Source organism: Tachysurus fulvidraco, chromosome 26 (genome assembly GCF_022655615.1).
Source record: "Tachysurus fulvidraco isolate hzauxx_2018 chromosome 26, HZAU_PFXX_2.0, whole genome shotgun sequence".
NCBI lineage: Eukaryota > Metazoa > Chordata > Actinopteri > Siluriformes > Bagridae > Tachysurus > Tachysurus fulvidraco.
Window position 1 is genome coordinate 16933468 of NC_062543.1, and position 19735 is coordinate 16953202.

General features: G+C 40.5%; 2 protein-coding genes across 2 annotated transcripts in view; one reads left to right on the forward strand and one right to left on the reverse strand.

Annotated features, from left to right (window-relative positions):
* LOC113643872 (globoside alpha-1,3-N-acetylgalactosaminyltransferase 1-like) overlaps positions 1-2775 on the reverse strand; it is a 10444-nt gene extending 7669 nt beyond the window's left edge. The window contains exons 1-2 of the mRNA XM_027148328.2: positions 2611-2775; positions 544-579 (exon numbers count right to left, since the gene is read on the reverse strand). Of these exons, the coding sequence (XP_027004129.2) occupies positions 544-579; positions 2611-2663 (89 nt within the window). The 5' untranslated portion in view covers positions 2664-2775. The remainder of the gene's footprint in view (positions 1-543; positions 580-2610) is intronic.
* A 2670-nt stretch (positions 2776-5445) lies between these two features.
* Positions 5446-12782, forward strand: ercc6l (excision repair cross-complementation group 6-like). The gene is made up of 5 exons (XM_027148321.2): positions 5446-5612; positions 6473-6517; positions 7625-9365; positions 9622-11590; positions 11922-12782. The coding sequence occupies exons 1-5, from the start codon at positions 5578-5580 to the stop codon at positions 12044-12046; spliced, it is 3915 nt and encodes a 1304-aa protein (XP_027004122.2). The 5' UTR covers positions 5446-5577; the 3' UTR covers positions 12047-12782.
* The last annotated feature ends 6953 nt before the right edge of the window (positions 12783-19735 follow it).

The window sequence follows — 19735 nt, forward strand, 5'->3', positions numbered from 1 at the left end:
ACACTTGGGGTGAACTCCAGAACACCATGTAAACTGGAAACACAAAACAATCAAATCAGAACATGACATCAGAACCTCCACATGGTTCACATTAACCCTAAACCATAAACTCTAACCCATAACACAAAACCCTAAACCCTAAATTCAAATTTAATTGTATAACCAGGGGTAAAATGTCAGGATTGGTGAAGTATCTCCATAAGAAGAGACAATCAGGCAAACCCTAGCACTTAAACCCTAAACTGTAACACTACCCACTAAACCTGAACAACCTAAACCCTAACACTCTAACCCTTAATCCCTAACCTCCAAACACTAACATGGAAACCCTAACCCTACCAACTAAAGCCTAGCTCTAAACCGTAAACCTAACAGTAGTTACTAAGTCATCAAAGTAATGGTGTTAAAGACCTTACTTAGATATCACAAGTTAAGGTTCTGTCAGTCAGTGCAGTTAATGAACAGTTTTTTTTTAAGGAAACCCGAGTGACTGCAAATACGTCCATTAAACCGAGCCCAAGTCAGGTCTCTTTAGTCGCTCACCTGAGCCAGGAGAAAACGTCATTGAAGTAAACAAACCTAGAAGGAAAATTAAACAACACAATTAAACAAATCAACAAACAAGTCGACAAAACGTATAGAAAATATCAAAATATCGTATCCGAAAACTGTCGGGAAACTGAATCAGAGGGTTTGGAAAACTTTTTAAAGAAATATAAAGAAACTCCATTGAGTAATGTTGTACATTTTTTTAGATACTTAAAATGTGTGTAAAGATTCAGTTTCTAGATATCAATGTAAACTTGCCATGATTTTTAAAAAATTCTTGCTTTGCCTTTATGTTATTTTCCAATTGCCTGACCTTTGCATGTCTTTGTGTTTTTTCCTTGTATTATTTGTATTTGTTTGCAATCGTGTACTTACATTAATCCATGCTGCCTGACGGAAATAATATTTAAAGAACTAGATTTATCCTTTAAAAATATAAAAATACATTGCACTCTATTTTTTTTTTACTGAAATTAAATGTTAAATAAAAAAAGCAGTAAACAAAGACAGACATAATGACATAAAACCAGATTAACCCTTGGTGACACGAGGTTAGCGAGCCTTGCTTAAATGTAAAGATGGACCAAAGTTAATCACCTGCACTAGACAATGGTGTATTGGTGAAATCTAAAGAAAAAAATGCTTCATGAGGAATATTTTCTTTTCTTGTCTTCATACTTTGCAGGTTAATGGTTGTCCTTGCAATGTTGACAAGATTATCGCATGGGTATGGGGTGATATTCTTTTTAGCCAATATATATATATTTTCTGTAGATGCAATAAACAAGATCGACTCTGCTGAAGCATCGGTGTGTTTGACTCTCTCAATCACTGAACATAGACTCTTCATTCTTCACTCAGTAAATCTAAGAAAGTGTTTAACACACTTCATACAGAGACACTTTAATAAAATCAAAATGTTTACAGAAAGAAGAAGAATATCCTAACAGCCTTTTTTAGGAAGTCTGGGGAGAAGAGTAAGTGATTTAAAGCGAGTGTGTAAGTAGTTTTCAGTGAGACTATACTCAAATAAAATTACATTAAGGTTCAAACTTCTTACTGTCCTGGATTTGCCATGTTCTCCCCTCACACAGCACACCAGATCCTCATCACCGTCACCTGGCACCCCCCATCACCTCAGCATATAAAAGTCGCTCTCAAACACACACACGTAAATGCTAGCTGCTGTTATCTGCTGTATCTACTAACCAGACTCTATCTTTCTCTACCAGTAGTTTCCCCGAGTTCGTTGTCCACCATAGGATCTAGTTATCGTTGGTTTGCAACCTGTGACCTGCAGAGTGTGTGTGTGTGTGTGTGTGTGTGTGTGTGTGTGTGTGTTGGAACCTCACCTGGACTTATCTCCTACTATTCATTCCATTTACATCTACTTCTCAATAAACTCTGATTTTACATGATATCTGCCTCCGTCATCTTCTGTCCCTGACACTTATTTCATAAAAACCATTATTATAAAATTATTGATTATTACTTATTTTACAACCTGAACATCACAACCAATAAAATACGAGTAGAGGTGTCCTAAATGAGCATAAATTCAATTACTTGAGTATAAAAACACTACAACACAATCATCAATCCAATAATAATACATAAAATAAAGAGGAGTGGCAATCAGAACGATACAGTCAGGGCTTTTAGAGACCTTTTACCTTCCATAATTCTTATCAGAACTCGTACTCTTTCTCATCATTGTGTAAACAAGCAGAACTGCTATTGTAGCTAATAAGGACCTTACGGCTATAATAACATCCAGGTATTTAGAAATAAAGAGATAGCAGACCTTTAGAACATCAGAAATTGCAATCGCAATAAGATACACACACACACACACACACACACACACACACACACACACACACACACACACACACACACACACACACACACTTAAACTATTTATTTTTATATATATTTTTTAGTTTAGATAATTATATTAAATAAACTATCTTTATTTAGAATGAATAGTAAGCTCTAATAATAATAATAATAATAATAATAATAATAATAATAATAATAATAATAATAATAATGATTTACCCAAGCAGAGCAATCACCAATATTGCAAAAAGCAGATAGAAATTCTGTCGCATTTTGACTTCCGTCTATTATTCCTTTACTCAGCAAAGACAAAGTGATATTCCTCTTATGGGGTTTGTGTGTGTGTGTGTGTGTGTGTGTGTGTGTGTGTGAGAGAGAGAGAGAGAGAGAGAGAGAGAGAGAGAGAGAGAGAGAGAAGGGGGGGTGGCTACATTCTGGTCACTCCCAATTTATTGCTTTTTTTTAACCATTGATTTATTCATGAATAAAGTGCTTTTTCTTTGACAGGTTGTTGGTTCTCACCTTTCCTAGACACACCAGGAAGTAACTGGTCACTATGCAATGACATTGAAGGTTAATCAGGGATGTTATTGTGCACATTGTCCAGAGTAAGAAGTAAGGAAAGTGTAAAGTAATGAAGCTGTTGTGTATGTTTTCAGCTTATTTAAGCCAACATATTTCCTATCTACGATTGTATGTGTGTATGCTTGAGTTTTGGTTACAATCGTAACATAACATAATTATCAAAGAATAAGAAATAATTGTGTCTGAGAAAATTCCTAACTGTCGAAAAAGAAAATGTGGTGAAACATTATAAGGACTGAAAGTTGTGCACAGGCAGAGCACAGATAAGAAAGAGAGAGATAAAGTAAGAAGCTAAGCATTGGAGGTGAAATGTCCCCTTGCATATAACTAAGACTAGATGGTGACAGTAGTGTGTGTGTGTGTGTGTGTGTGTGTGTGTGTGTGTGTGTGTGTGTGTGTAATCAGAAGTCTCTGAGAGATCGGAGTGGGTTATAAAACAAAGTCAAATTCCTGCATCCAGGTGACAAAGTGACCGGAATTTATGAGATAAAGTGTTATGAATAAAAGAGATGAGTAAGTCCAGGTAATAGCTCAAGTCCTGGATTTCTTTGGGCTCATAAATGCTTTCTTTTTTTTTTGTTTTCTTGTTTTGTTAATGTCTTTGTGTAATAAATGATGAGCAGTTGCTCTTGAAATTATACGGTGATGAGAATCTGTACAATATCAGGTTTACGTATTTCACATGTCAATCACGTATGTATATGTAATTAATTATTCTGTTTTTAAAAATATATAAATATATAAAAGCTGAAGACAGCGTCATACATGGAGGAGTACATTGGAAAGGCTCCAACTGCCAGATTCATGAATGGTTGATGAATGGAAGACAGTGCTTTTCACTAAACATGGGCACTTCGAATTTTTAATAATGCTGCATGGGCTAACTTATGTGCTTGGAACACAGTGCTTAAAGTCCAGCAAAGCCTGCTGCAGCACAGTCTGTTTTTCAAAGCAGAGAAGTGCAAATTCCACCAAAACACAATCACCTTTTAGGGGTATGTCATCAGTAGGCAAGTGGTTCATTGATATGAGCAAAGTAGAAGCTGTCACAGAGTGGCCCACACCTACCAATAAAAGAGCTACAAAGCTTCATGGGTTTGCAAATTTTTTTTTGCCACTTTTACAGCTCTGTGGTCATCCCCCAATGTCATTGCTTAAAGGAAAACCTTAAAAGCTACAATGGTCTAACTCTGCCCACACAGCGTTTAGCAAACTAAAGGAAAAACTCAGCACAGCTCCCATTTTGTGCCATCCCGACCCCAACCTTCCTTTTGTCATCGAAGTGAACACCTCAAGTTATGGAATAGGTGCAGTATTATACCACTGCCAGGGCAACACCTAAAACCCTTATGCCTTCTACTCACACAAAGTCACCCCAGCAGAATCAAATTACAACCGGGAACTGCTATCGATCAAAGAGGATCTGGAGAAATGAAGATGGTGACTGGAAGGAGCACGATAACTGTTTCAAGTATTGAAAGATCACAAAAATCTGGAATACCTAAAAAGGGCAAAGAGACTGAACCCAAGGCAAATTCAATGGCCTTTATTTTTTACTCACTTTCAGTTCACTGTGACATACCATCCAGGATTGAAGAGGAGTAAAGCTGATGCACTGTCACATCGCTACGACCCAGTACCATCAGAAACCGAACCAGAACCCATTCTGCCCCTCTCACACTCTGGCATTCAAAGAGCCATGCAGCTCCTCAGGAAAGTATTCTGGTGTCCCTCCCTGTCTAAGGACGTCAGGACTATATCACTGTGGTAGCCTAGTGGTTAAGGTGTTGGGCTACCAATTTGAAAGTTGTGAGTTCGATTCCTACGTCCACCGAGCTGCCACTTCTGGGCCCCTGAACAAGGCCCTTAACACTCAGAGGTATAAAAATGTAAGTCGCTCTGGATAAAGGCGTCTGTTGTTAATGTAACTTTATGGTTTTGTTTTTATTCTGTTTTTAACCGCACTATCACTTTATTACCCAGACACTTTATTATATACACATAAAACCTCATTACTTATTAACATAAACGTAAGACTTTAGTATTTGTTCTCTGTAACGTCATTAAGCTCCACATCTTTACACTTAATGTGTGTCTGGTTAAGAGGTTTTAAAACATCTCATAATAAACATATATCATCTGTACGGCTGCTTAGTTTTCTCCTCACAGCACCTGGAACCCAGTAAAATGGGTGTAACAGAGGAAATAATGACATAAACAGTGTAATAAATGTTATGAGCCAATAGTGCATAAGATATAAGTTTGTCAATAAATAATATCATATTTTTTCATCTTTCGGAGTCTCACAAAAATGCTGAGTCCCGAATGTGTCGTGTGTTATTGTTAACTAACTGCAGTGACGCATGGTGGCAGTAATGAGCTTTACTGCTGTTTCCCACCTGCAGACGTAATTCACGAACAAGCCCAGCTACGCTTTAATTGGTGGGGCTAATGGACAAGCTACACTCTGATTGGTGCAGCGCTTTAGCGGGATTTTCCTCTTCTTCCGTGTTAGTAGTGAGTCGGGACTTTCTGCTGATGCGCGCGCGCTTGTGTTTATTAATTTAACTAAACGGAATTTAAACCGAATAAAAGACAAAAATGGAAGAGAAACAGCTGCTGGGGCGCTTTAATAGGTGGGTGAAGGAAAGGTGAAGGTTATAATGAATTTATTTAATTGTCTCCTCATACACACACATATACACATATATTTATATACACACACACACACACACATACATACATACACACACACACACACACACACACACACACATATATTTTTATATATATATATATATATACACACACACACACATATATATATACACACATACATACACACACACACACATATTTTTATATATATACACACACACACACACACACACACACACACACACACACACATATATATATATATACACACACACACACACACACACACACACACACACACACACACACACAAGAAGACTTCTAAAGTGTTTTATCTCACGCAATATTCTCAAACAGAAACTGAACAATAGTGACTTAATTCCTGTTCGATACGATACCCAGGCTGGTATTGCCGATACTTATGTATTTTATGTGTAGTGTGATATGACTAGTTTAATTCCACATTATAGCTGCATAATGACAAGTTAAGTTAATAATTAGACTTTCTGGTGACAGCGAGTTACTTATGATAACATAAACACTCACTCCACATTAATGAGTTTAAATATCAATATTTTTATATGAATATCAATACTAGAGCAGGAGACGTTAGTATCGTACTTTAGTATCGATCCACACGTCACTACTGAACAAAGTCTGTCACATATTTCTAGTCATCTGTGTGTTATTAACGTATACTTATTAGGGTTGTGTTTATCAGTGACTTTTAATTTGTGTGTGATGTATACAATAATATACCATGTTAACTCTTTTACCAGTTTGTTTTGAAGAGGTGTGTATTATTGAGCTAATGTGTGTGTGTGTGTGTATGTTGTAGGTCATTGAATATCAGTAATGCAGAAAGCGAGGAGATCTATAACAGGTACTCACATACCAGAATATGTGTGTGTATATATACTGTGTGTGTGTGTGTGTGTGTGTGTGTGTGTTTGGATCTTCCTATAATTACTGCTTTACAGAAATGTATCTCTATTAATACGCTCCACTAAGAACTCGTGACAGACAGCAGTCTGTATTTATATGATGTTATTTCTGCAGACTTGGGGGGACACGGTGGCTTAGTGGTTAGCATGTTCACCTCACACCTCCAGGGTTGGGGGTTCGATTCCCACCTCCACCTTGTGTGTGTGGAGTTTTCATGTTCTCCCCGTGCCTCGGGGGTTTCCTCCGGGTACTCCGGTTTCCTCCCCCGGTCCAAAGACATGCATGGTAGGTTGATTGGCATCTCTGGGAAATTGTCCGTAGTGTGTGTGTGTGTGTGTGTGTGAGTGAATGAGAGTGTGTGTGCCCTGTGATGGGTTGGCACTCCGTCCAGGGTGTATCCTGCCTCGATGCCCGATGACGCCTGAGATAGGCACAGGCTCCCCATGACCCGAGAAGTTCGGATAATCAGTAGGGAATGAGTGAATGAACTTCTGTAGACTAAACGTGTTTCAGTAAACACTGTAGCTGCAGAATTGTTGTGGTTGGTTCTGAATTTTACTCTAACTTCTTATAAAATCACTGTGCAGGGAAAAACCCACACCTCTAGTGTCAGCATCATACACTCTCAAACTGAAACTACACAAACACTACCTACACTTATCTGTATAAATACCAAGGAACACCAGAGAGACTCACTGAACACAAAAAACATCAAACTCACAGAATAAAATGAACCCTAAAGAGTTTTACTTAAACTGTCTTATAAAGTTTCTTAATGCTTCATTTAATATTCTAAAATATTATTTACCCACACTCACTTTTACATTACAAAATAGTTTAAATTCTGTTTTAATCTGCCACACAAAACAAACGGGGCTGAAACGATTTACGATTGTCTTTTTGCTTTTGCTTAATTTCTGGCATCTGTTATTAAAATAATACACTGTATTTATTTAAGTATATAATATTTAATATTAGGTGTCTACCACCGACATCAATGTCCCAGTGTAATGTGTGTGTGTGTGTGTTTGTGTATATGTGTTAGGTTCAGACAGCAGGGGAAGGAAGCAGCCCAGCGAGGTGATCTCGAACTTTCTCTTCGTTTTTTTCGGCAAGCATTTGATCTGCGGCCGAGCGACAAAATGCAGAGTCGAATCCTGCGATTGGAGGAAGCCATAAAGGAACTAAAGGTACTGGAGCAGGAGGAAGAGGAGGAGGAGTTTGTAGATGTGCTCTGCTGTGGCTTGATGATGTATAAAGGACTTTATGAGCAGCTGTATGAGCACCAGAGAGAGGGTGTGGCCTTCCTGTACAGCCTGCACAAGGACGGGCGGGGTGGCGGCATCCTTGCTGACGACATGGGCCTGGGCAAAACGGTGCAAGTAATCAGCTTTCTGTCGGCTATGTATGATGCCGAGCTGATTAACCGCACTCTCCTTGTTATGCCCACCTCCCTCATCAAGAACTGGCTGAGTGAATTTAAGCGCTGGACCCCTGGGCTACGTGTCAAAGAATTTCATGGAACCAGCAAAACGGAGCGCAGCCGGAACCTGGAGCGAATCCAACGTGGGAGTGGAGCCATCATCACCACTTATCAAATGCTAATTAATAACTGGCAGCAGCTGGCTTCATTTGCTGGGCAAGAGTTCATCTGGGATTACATCATCCTAGATGAAGCACACAAGATCAAAAGCTCATCAACCAAGAGTGCAAAGTGTGTGAAAGCAGTTCCAGCACGACACCGGCTCCTGCTCACTGGCACACCGGTTCAGAACAACCTGCGGGAGATGTGGGCACTGTTTGACTTTGCCTGCCAGGGTGCATTGCTGGGCAGTGCCAAGACCTTTAAAACAGAGTATGAGAACCCAATCACACGGGCGAGGGAGAAAGATGCCACACCTGGAGAGAAAGCTCTTGGGCTTAAAATCTCGCAGAATCTGACCGAGCTCATCAGACCGTACTTTCTACGGAGGACCAAAGCTGAAGTACAGAAAAGGAAGCTGCTTGCACACAAAACTAAAGAGGAAGATCAGAAACAGGAAAAGCAGAGTACAAGAGTGAATGAGGTTCCATCTCTAACACGAAAGACAGATCTGATTGTGTGGACGTACCTGAGTGACGTACAGGAGAACATCTACAGACAATTCATTTCTCTGGACCACATCAAACAGCTGCTGACCACCACACGCTCGCCACTTGCAGAGCTCACGGTGCTCAAAAAGCTCTGTGACCATCCCAGATTGCTCTCTGCCCGAGCCATTACTCAGCTCGGATTTGGGGCGGGGCCAGTGGACTTCCACGAGGATGAAGGTCAGTCAGCTGCAAGCAGTATTGTAGATGTGCCAGACGAGACGCTGGTCGGCGAGTCCGGAAAGCTGTGTTTCCTGCTGAGTTTAATGGAGAGTCTGAGAGATGAGGGCAAGCGGACGCTTGTCTTCTCCCAGTCCAGGAAGATGCTGGACATCATTGAGCGTGTGCTAACAAACAGGAAGTTCCGTTTGCTGCGTGTGGACGGCACCATCACACAACTGGCTGAGAGAGAAAGGCGCATTGCTCTGTTTCAGACAGATGCACGCTACTCTGTCTTTCTGCTGACCACACAGGTGGGTGGAGTTGGCCTCACTCTCACTGCTGCAAATAGAGTGGTGATCTTTGACCCGAGCTGGAACCCTGCGACAGATGCACAAGCAGTAGACCGAGCATACCGTATTGGCCAAACACACGACGTCATCATCTACAGACTCATCACATGTGGATCTGTAGAGGAGAAGATCTACAGACGACAGGTGTGTGTGTGTGTGTGTGTGTGTGTGTTTCCTGTTCAGCTACTAGTAAAACTACACCAGTTAGTTTTGCAACTCAGAATAAATGTTTTAATATTGTACATATGCAGCAAATAATTGTTAGAATAGTCAAAAAAAATCCCATGCTTATTTGTTTATATTTGAAATGCATCTGGAATACTGTTAAAAAATTGAAATAAAAATAGTTTGTTTTTAACAATTTTATTAAAAGCAAATTCAACACATTTTCCTCCTGTAGGTGTTTAAGGACTCTTTGATCCGCCAGACCACGGGGGACAAGAAGAACCCGTTCCGGTACTTTTCTAAGCAGGAGCTGAAGGAGCTTTTCACACTGGAGGACGCGCACTCATCTTCCACTCAGCTGCAGTTGCAGTCGCTTCACTCTTCTGTGTGCCGCACTGACCCTGAGCTGCAGTGTCACATCTCTGCTCTGAAGGGCATGAACGTGTTTGGCGTGTCCCGTCATGACCTGCTGTTCTCTAACGAGGAGCATGAAGATAGCCTGCAGGACGAGGAGACTCATTACATTGAGCAGCGTGTACAGAAAGCGCAGGAGCTCGTCCAGGCCGAGTCCCAGCTGCACAGTCTCATGACGGACAATGTCAATCAAAACACAGAACCTGCTTGGCTTCGGTTGTCACGGCAACAGGGCCCATACCAACACACAGCAATGGGTGATGGCAAAACCACGCCCCCTTGCCATAACCTCAGCCCACCTGCCGTAGTGGATCTAACCCAATCACGATCGGATGAGGAGGAGTGTGTGATAGACCGCAGATCTCCGCAGGTCAGAGAGAACAGTTTTGTTGGACGAGGATTTAAGAGCATAGATGAAGAGCAGAGTTTAATTGTAGAGGAGCAATCTGATGATATACTCACACACTCACATCAGATCATACACATCTCTCCCTTAAAGCAGTCAGATTTATCTGTAGCTATGCTGGAGACAGAGGCAACCATACCGAAAACATTTACACAGGTGTCATTGGGCTCACATGAAGCCTGCGTTATGGCTGATGCAGAGGCATCTAAATCCCATTTGGGGGTGGGGTTAGATTCATCTACAGAGTCCAGCCTTAACCCTGATACCAGCCTTAACCCCGATGCCAGCCTTAACCCCGATGCCAGCCTTAACCCCGATGCCAGCCTTAACCCCGATGCCAGCCTTAACCCCGATGCCAGCCTTAACCCCGATGCCAGCCTTAACCCCGATGCCAGCCTTAACCCTGATGCCAGCCTTAACCCTGATTCAAAAGAATCTTTTCAAGGTAACTTTAACCTGAAGCTGGAAGACAGTGCAGAGCTGCTGTCAGAGGAAAAACAGGAGGATTTTGACCAGAAAGACGTGGAGATAAGTACAGGGAGTGAAGACTTTCAGTTGCAGATGGATGACACTAGAGAGAGGATGGAGGAGTGTAACTTTGATAGTGTGAAACAAAAGTCATTAGATGAGTCACCACTTTGGTTCAACAAGAAGAAAAAACTGCGAGTCATCTATGATAGTGAGGAAGATGGGCAAGAAGAGGAGGAGGAGAAACCTGTTTTGGCTAGCAGTCCATTAGCTAGCAGCTTCACTGGCCTCGGATGTTCTACACCCAAATCTGCACTGTATAATGGCACCAACCGCAGGTGCAGTATGAACATTTCAATTGCGTCACGACGGTCTCTAGTAGAGTCACTGCTGCAGGACATGGAGGAGGAGGAGGAGGAGGAGGAGGAGGAACCAGAGGTGGGGAAGCAGCCAGAGGATGAAGGCAGTTCTGAAGGTGCTGAGCTTAACCATACATCTGAAGTCAGTGGAACATGTGACGATGAATCATTGTTGGAGGAGACGGAGCCCAGTGAATCATTCATTTCTGTAGAGCCTGGTGGAGAAACACTACATTCAGAACAAAGTCAGTGTGAGGAGGAAGAGGAAGGTGAGGAAGAAGAGGAAGGTGGTGGTGTAAAGGGTTTCACTGATGAATCCACTGATGTTGAACTAGCTTCTAGTGAAGTATTGGATCAGTGTGCACCCTCTGAAGTCCAAAACCCAAATTATGGTGAACATCCAGAGGAATCATTCGAGTCTCTGGTGAGTTCTGGGAGACGTTGTTTAGCTGACGGGAGGAAACAGGAAGCACTGGACTTTTTTCTAAAGGCTATCGACATTAACTCTGGAGATAGTGAGATTCAATTGCTTATCATCCAACTATACAGGCATCTGAGTCAGTAACACACACACACACACACACACACATTGTTTTCTGTTCTTTTTTTGTACTATTTTTGTAACATGAATAAAAATACATTTTGGAATTTACTTAAGGTGTTGTAAAGGATATGTGTGTGTGTGTGTGTGTGTGTGTTCAGATAGTATGATTTATACTCGCTTATTAAATGTTCCTTAGAGACAGGCCGATATTTGAGGAATTCTGTGTGAGTTTTGTAGATTAAAGCATACACACATGTAGACAGAAGCTCTGCCTGTTAACGCCATGCATACAACATTAACTTCTCTAATTTACATAAAACATTTATGTCCTAATTTATGCACAGGTTGTGAAAATGAGCCAACAAATCAAAGACTTCAGCAGATAATCGGGACGTTAAAGGACTGTCTAAAAGGAAGAGAAGAAACAGGTGTTTTTTCTTCTGCTGTTGCAAATTATGTAAAAATGTAGTTCTTGATGTGTGCAGCGTTTTTTTGTAAATCTCTTGATGGTTATACGCAGGGAAGAAAATATAACCGACTGCTAGCTGTACTTACAGATTGTGAAATGTGTGTATAAATACTTTTTAGTCATTTTGCTACTTCAATAGATTCGATCTAAAGTTAGTTGTCATTAAAATTTTCTGAATGAATCTAAGTTCCCATCTTGAAATAATGTGAAGAACACTCGACTCATTGGGTCACGGAGCTAAAGTGTTTGGTTTGATATGAATTAATAATCAGACATAAGGGGATGTCGGCCTGCTGTGTCAGGTTTTATGGTTTCTTTGTATGTAGCAAATTTTGCAGCAATGAGTTGATGAGACACATCTGTGTCTCAGGTTCATGTATAAGCTTAAAATATGAAGTCCCATTAACTAGGTTTTACGTTATTATTCAGGTACGTTATTTTGAGCTTGGTGTCCCCAGGCATGTCATTCTGACCCTACAGTGTTCAGTGCTATGTTATTTTGATATTACACTCTTGGAAAGGAAGTTAAAACCGACACAAACCGTGTTAAGTTCTGGCACTTTAATGAGTCTAAGAGTAAATGTGTCTGTAAAGTTAACACAATATTATGTGCTGTCTTTGGCTACACACATTGTTAAGAACACACCAAAATTCTTACAGAATTTATTTTTATTTGACACAAGCGTTAGGGTTAAAACCCTTTTTATTTTTACAATAAAAATTGTACTTATGGACACATTTGTTAACAATAATTTTTTCCAAATTCAATATATAACAAGTCAATGTAATAAAATAAATATAACAGTACAATAAATTAGGGCTGTAGCTATCGAATATTTTAGTAATCGAGTATTCTACCGGAAATTTCATCGAGTAATCGGATAAAATGTATTTTTGCTTAAAGAGCAATATTAAATATACAAGAGAAAATAAGACGGGTCTCTGAATGGTTTCCTTTTTTAGAAAAATCAAGCATGGCGTTAGTTCCGGCTGGCCACGTCGTCAAGCTGCATCAACTGATAATCAGCTGTTCATGATGCGCACCAATCCGGTTACGACATCCATATTATCCGACCCTTTAAATTACCATTCATTGAGCCGCTTTCGAGCGCATTGATTTCGAGCGCTGCTATGATTTAAACTCCCTCCTCCAACCCCGACTCCACCGAGCCGGAACCCGCTGTTCGTGTACCAGTTTACGTTATAGATCTTCATGTATCCTATTTGTTTGTTTGTTTGTTTATTTTTCAAAACATGTAAGTGAGCATATTTAATACTATGCATGATTAATGGTTCTGTTGGGGGGGGGGGGGTGTCTATTTTATTTTCTAGTCGCTGCTCTCCACGCACACGGACGGGCACGTGGATTTTTGCCCAGAACAGAACCATACCGCCAACTAACTGTATGCTATCATCTAATAAATCCTCATTTTACAAAGTGATCCTGACTGAAATAAACTTTCATTTTTTAAATGCATAGTATGCAATGCAGACAACAATATTTTCTATTAATAATAATAATAATAATAATAATAATAATAATAATAATAATAATAAAATACTGCCTTTAAGTCATGCAACTTAACTTTTAGGACTAAAAGATTCAAAACCTACAGCTCAGCCTTTACTGTCTTCTTGGAAAGCTTTGTGGTATTTAAGAGGCAAAAACATGGAGAAGAACTTGGAGTCCATGCATGGTTTCACACTGAGTGCTTTAGTCATATATATTAATCAGAATATAAATGTCTCTCTCAATGTGTGTGTGCTTTAAAAGTCTTTAAAGGAGCATGTGATTGCAATGAAGAAAGGTAAACATATCAACATGCTCAGAACTGAGGCTTGCCCTATGCTTTGAAGCAGTTTCCTTTGGAGATTTTCTGTCATTTTCTCCTGTTTGTTTCTTCTCTTTGCTCATTAACATTGTTATCGCACCCTTCCATTTTGCAGCCCGCACTAGCACGTGCCCTCAAATCAAAAGACCGCTAACTCCTCATGTCTCCTTCCACTTTGACGTAAGCGTGTTGTCACACACACAAACACACACAAACACACACACGCACACAATAATTGCTCATGAACGTGACATGAGCTTTAAAATGAATTAAAAGAGGCTTCGAGGCAGATGAATTTGCCTCGATTAATTTTTGTAATCGAGTTACTGGAGGAATCGTTTCAGCCCTAATTTAAAGTGTATAAAAGTTGTCCAATTGCATTAGGCAACATAACTCACAACCCTAACCCTATACTTACTAAAGTCTTATTTTACTTATTAAACACTTTGTATCTTGGATTGATGTATACATCCAAAAAAACTTGAATATCAAGTGGTCTGGAATCTGACAGAGTAAGTCTATACTCTTCCATCTTTTCCACAGCATAGGAGTAAAATTTATCAAAATAAATAACATTAACAATCCTCACAAAAGTAAACACAACGTTTTTGTCCACCTTCAGGAATAAAGGAACAACTTCTCCAAAGATTGGTTCCTGTTCAGAACTAGCTGACAACATCAGAATGCTTACATTTACATTTACAGGGAACTTTACGTTTTCGTTGATAGCATCGCTGTCCCTCAAGATGCCGGCACATATTCCGAACTTTTATTTCGATGAATCCTTTATGGGAGACAGGGTCATATAAATATTCCTACAAACACATAATTGCAAAAGTGATGTTATATAAACAGAATATTCAGACATTTCAGCAGAGATTATAAATTATGTGAGTTTCAGTTTGTACAAGATTCAATACTTACATATCCTTAATTCTCTCTAAATATGCTGAGATTCATAGAAGGAAAAACTCCAATCAAAGATTTAGCTTGTCTAGAGTTGAGGGGTAAAAAAAAAAATAATGGAAACAGCATTACAATGTTAACCAACCAAAAGATGACTAGCATTCAGTTACATAATGTGTAATAATTTTGTTATATATCCAAGTATGTTTAATCCTGTGAATCTCACAACACCCACATTTGTCATGTGATCATTTACATGTAAACGCTGTGAGCGGTCATTACTAGTGTAGTGTAAGATGTCACCTTTACAATACCATGCTTTGCAACAAGATCACCAATGCAGATAGTGATGATCTTTTTCCTTCTTTCTCATTGTGCGGAGTGTTTTGATATGTCACATGTCCATGTTGTGTATTTTTTCTCTCAGTAGCCACTTTTTGCCAAAAGTATTGGCACCCCACCGGGTATTCTGGTGACGTCACGCGACACCACATGACGTCACGTATAGCCCCGCCCCCAAAACAAGCGAAATCAAAAATTTGCACAACATGGACATGTGACATATCAAAACACTCAGCACAATGAGGGGAACTGCCCCACGGGTATTCTGGTCACGGCACGTGACGTCACGTGTAGCCCCGCCCCCAAAACTAATGAAATCAAAAATTTGCACAACATGGACATGTGACATATCAAAGCACTCAGCACATTGAGGGGAACTGCCTCACAGGTACGAACTTTACAAATCTAGTTTATATATATATATATATATATATATATATATATATATATATATATATATATATATATATATGAAATTAAATGGTCTTTTTATGAATTTCAGGATACATCATCAGTAGTGCACCTCAGATTCATTGGATGTTTCGGCCTTTAGTCACTTTAGCAAATTCACACCTGCCCAGCCTAATCACCAAACACATGGTGGGTTAGCCTAACCCTTAAGGAAGACTGGTCCTCACCGAACAGCCTGTGGAAGTTGTGTTTTAGGGCTCTACTTAAACCAAGGTTGTATTGGGAGAACTTGAGGGTCAGTGGGACAATGATTCCCCTGTCCGTTCCCCCTGAGTTTTTTTCTGGAGGATGTGGGGGGCCTTTTTTCCATTTCATATAGATTGAACGGAGGAACCCCCTTTTAGACCCATGGCCGTGTCTATATTGGTGTAAAGGTCGTTGATGTCCATGGTAAACAGGAGGCTGTTAGGTTCCAGTAGGATTGCTTTAACCTTGTGTATGAAGTCATACGTGTCCTTTATATAACTACCATGTTTAGTGGAGAGGGGATTCAAGTAGTGGTCCTGTAGCTTTCACTACCACAATCTGAGACAATAGGGCGGCCTGGCAGTGTTGATGGTGTGGTCCAGGAAGCTTGAGGTTTGTGGATTTTGGGTAAGAGATAAAATTGTCTGGGCCTGGGGATGGGGTCACCCATTAGATATTTTGCTTGTCTTCGGTTTATGGTACCTCTCCCCAGTAATGTTCTGATCTTGCTTTGGACGATTGGTATTGACCCTGTGTAAATGGGTTGGTCCAACGTCTTGTAATATTGCGGGTTGTTTAGTTGTCTCAAGGCTTCCTGGACGTAATTGGATCTGTCCATTACCACTACCCCGTTACCTTTATCTGCGGGCTTGATGACAATGTTTTTGTTGTTTTTTAAGGATTTTATGGCCAATCTTTCAGGGACGGTTAGGTTGGAAGGTTGTTCGGTTCCTGTTAAGGAGAAGTGTTTAACTGTGGTCTTATCCAATTGGATGAGGTCTTTGAGTTTTTGGGGAATTTTCTGGGGGGGTGGCTTTTGTCGGAATTCACGATTGGGATATGCAGCGTAGCGTTGGGGAAGGTGTCTGCTGCCGCCCCAATTAGTTTTGTTATATTTTTTTGGTGGGTTGTAGGGCATCTTGTGGATCTATCATTTAGGCCAAATGATAGGACCACCTTCTGTTGCTCCTTCCTGGTGTTGAGGGGTTGGGTGTAACAGGGTTTTTTGGAAGGATTCCCATGTGGTGAGTCGGCGTTCCTCTTGTGGCTTGAAGGAATGGCTGCTTTGTCTAATTGGTCCTGCTCCCGTGGGGTTGGGTTGGTGGTCTGCCTAATTTGTTTGATGAAGTTTTCAAGTTCTGTCGTATGTGGGGGTGCTATTGTAAGAGGGGTTAGTGGGGTTTTACCCGAGGTTTGTCTCTCTGTGGTATGATTTGTGTTAGGACATGGGGTAGGGTCGGAGAGTGGTGTGGGATCCAAAGAGGTTCTTGGTTTTGGGTTTTGCTTTAAGATTTTTTGGAATTCTGTATGGGCTAACTGGATTGAGACTGACTTGATGTTCTTGAGGTTCCTTTTGGCCCATCGGAGTGCCACTTCCCATGGCCTGCTTCCCTCGGAGAGGGGTAGGGTGTTAATTCGGTCAATTGTTTCCCGGATCAATGATGTGTAGTGGTCCTCAAGAATTTGTAGGCTGTTGTGCAGCCAATGTCGGGCATTGCCATATAACATGGCTCCCGTGGCGTCGGTTGGGTGAGCTGGTTTGACCAAATTCTCCAGCCATTTTGTAGCCCTTTTGAGGGATACCGGGCCCTGGGTATTCCCCTCCGAAATCTTGGTGTTACTGAGGTGGTGGTAGGCTTTGATAAGTTGGTGGAGGGCTCGGACTAGTGCCCTGAAATTGTCGTCGGTAGGTTCCGCCATTCTGTGGGGGACATACAAAGGGGTATGATTCCGATGAAGGTTACTTTAACGATTGTCGACTGGGTTATTGTTATCAGGGTATTGAGGGCTTAGAGTCTAAATCTACGTGTCCTAGTTAGAGGTGTCATTAGGAGGCTGGGTGGGCTCAACCAGGATTATATTAGAAGTCAAGCCTCGGCTTGTGTCCCATGCCCAAACAGGAAGTGGCCGTTTTTAAAGCTAAAGCTAAGTATCTAGTCTATAGTGAATAAGTTGTTAAGCTATTAACCCATTGACCTATTTTAACTAATCTATTTGTTGATTCATGTATCATCTATTCCTACAAGATGAAAGTTTTTCTGAAATAGGAGGGTTTCTAAAGAAGAAATCTAAAATAAGAGAGAGTCTCAAAAAAGAAGGATACTCTGTCTCATTTTAGCTACTGCCAAATTTGGTTTTTGTTTTGAGTGTTTTTTTTTCGCTGACTACTATGTTCCGAATTGTAAAAATGCGAAGTTAAAAGTAAAAATAGGGATCTAAAATAAGAGAGAGCCTCTGAAAGGGAGGATACACTCACCTATTTTAGCTAACGTCAATTCTGGGTATAATTTTTTTAGCAACGCTACTTAAGACATTTACAATGCGAAAAGAGAAAATGGAATAGGGATCTAAAATAACAGAGAGCACCTAAAAAGGAGGATACACTCCCCTATTTTAGCCAACGTCAATTCTGGGTATAATTTTGTTAGCAATGCTACTTAAGCAAAATTTACTGAGCCATTAACAATGCAAAAAGAGGAAACGTTTCGCTGACTACTATGTTCTAAATTTTAAAAATGGGAAATTAAAAGTAAAAATAGGGATCTAAAATAAGAGAGAGCCTCTGAAAGGGAGGATACACTCACCTATTTTAGCTAACGTCAATTCTGGGTATAACTTTGTTAGCAACGCTACTTAAGCCAAATTTTACTGAGACATTTACAAAGCAAAAAGAGAGAACGGGAATGAGACGTAAAATTGGTAAGCTAAATAGGGATCTAAAATAAGAGAGAGCCCCTAAAAAGGAGGATACACTCCCCTATTTTAGCCAATGTCAATTCTGGGTATAGTTTTGTTAGCAACGCTACTTAAGCAAAATTTACTGAGCCATTAACAATGCAAAAAGAGAAAACGGGAAGCCAACAAGGTGTGGGTGCAGTGTGGTGCACAATGGACTGTTGTATGGTTGGTGCTAGCCACCAGAAGAAGACTCGGCCCCATTTAAGGTCTGTTGGCCCCAGACCACCACTCTGCGTGCTGTCCTAGTGGACCCAGGGAGGCCGGCTACTTACCTCACCCTGCCCAGAATGTCTCTTGTTAACACCGCAAGGTTTCCCGAGACACCCGAGCAGAGTCTGCGACTAGGTCTGCCAACTAACAGATTCCTAATTCTATCACCCGGGCACTCCTTCACGGATATTGTGAGATATCCAGGGTGCCTGGTTGGGCCCTGACCAAGCATCCCTTCGTTAACACTGCAAGGTATCCAAGATGCATGGTCTGTCCCTTTCTAGCTAAACCAGGGGTCCGAAGTTCGATGTGCAATACACCGCCCCGGATGGCCCTGGCCGGGTAGCATCCCAGCGGATGACTTCCTTACAAATTCCTCCTCACAAGGAGTTGGAATTCTTCAGGAAGCAATCAAGCTTCTACTGGGTTGGTTCCCTAAGGGTAGGGCATACGCCAGCGGATTGATTCCTTACCTTATTCTAAAGCCAAAGCTTCCAGAATATCTTCAGGAATAATCAGGCTTCTACTAGCGAAGCCGCCCCGACTTGGATTCATTTGGATTCAAGTTCATTTTGGTATTTTTGGACATAAAAGTTCATGCTGATCGTGAGGAAAAAAACGGCATGTCGATAGCTCGAACGGTTCCCGAGATATTTGCATTTAAAGTGGGGAATAAGAGAGATCCAAGATCCTCTTCTGTATTGTGGGCGTGGCTAACTCCCGTTTTTGGGAATTCATGAATATTTATAAGTTTTATGATAAAAATATTATTATTTGTTTATTTTACATGCTTTTTGTCTTAGTTAAGTTTAAAATTCGTTGTGTTTTTCATCCTTTTTTGATGAAAACAAAACAAATTCTCTACTTACCTTGGATTTATTTTTTTCTTTCCCAAATGAATTTATTTGTATTGTTTTCATAAAAATCATTCATAATTTGCTTTGTTTTCCATTTTACCATAGTTATTATTCTATTTTTGTTGATCTTTAGGAGTTAAGATTGG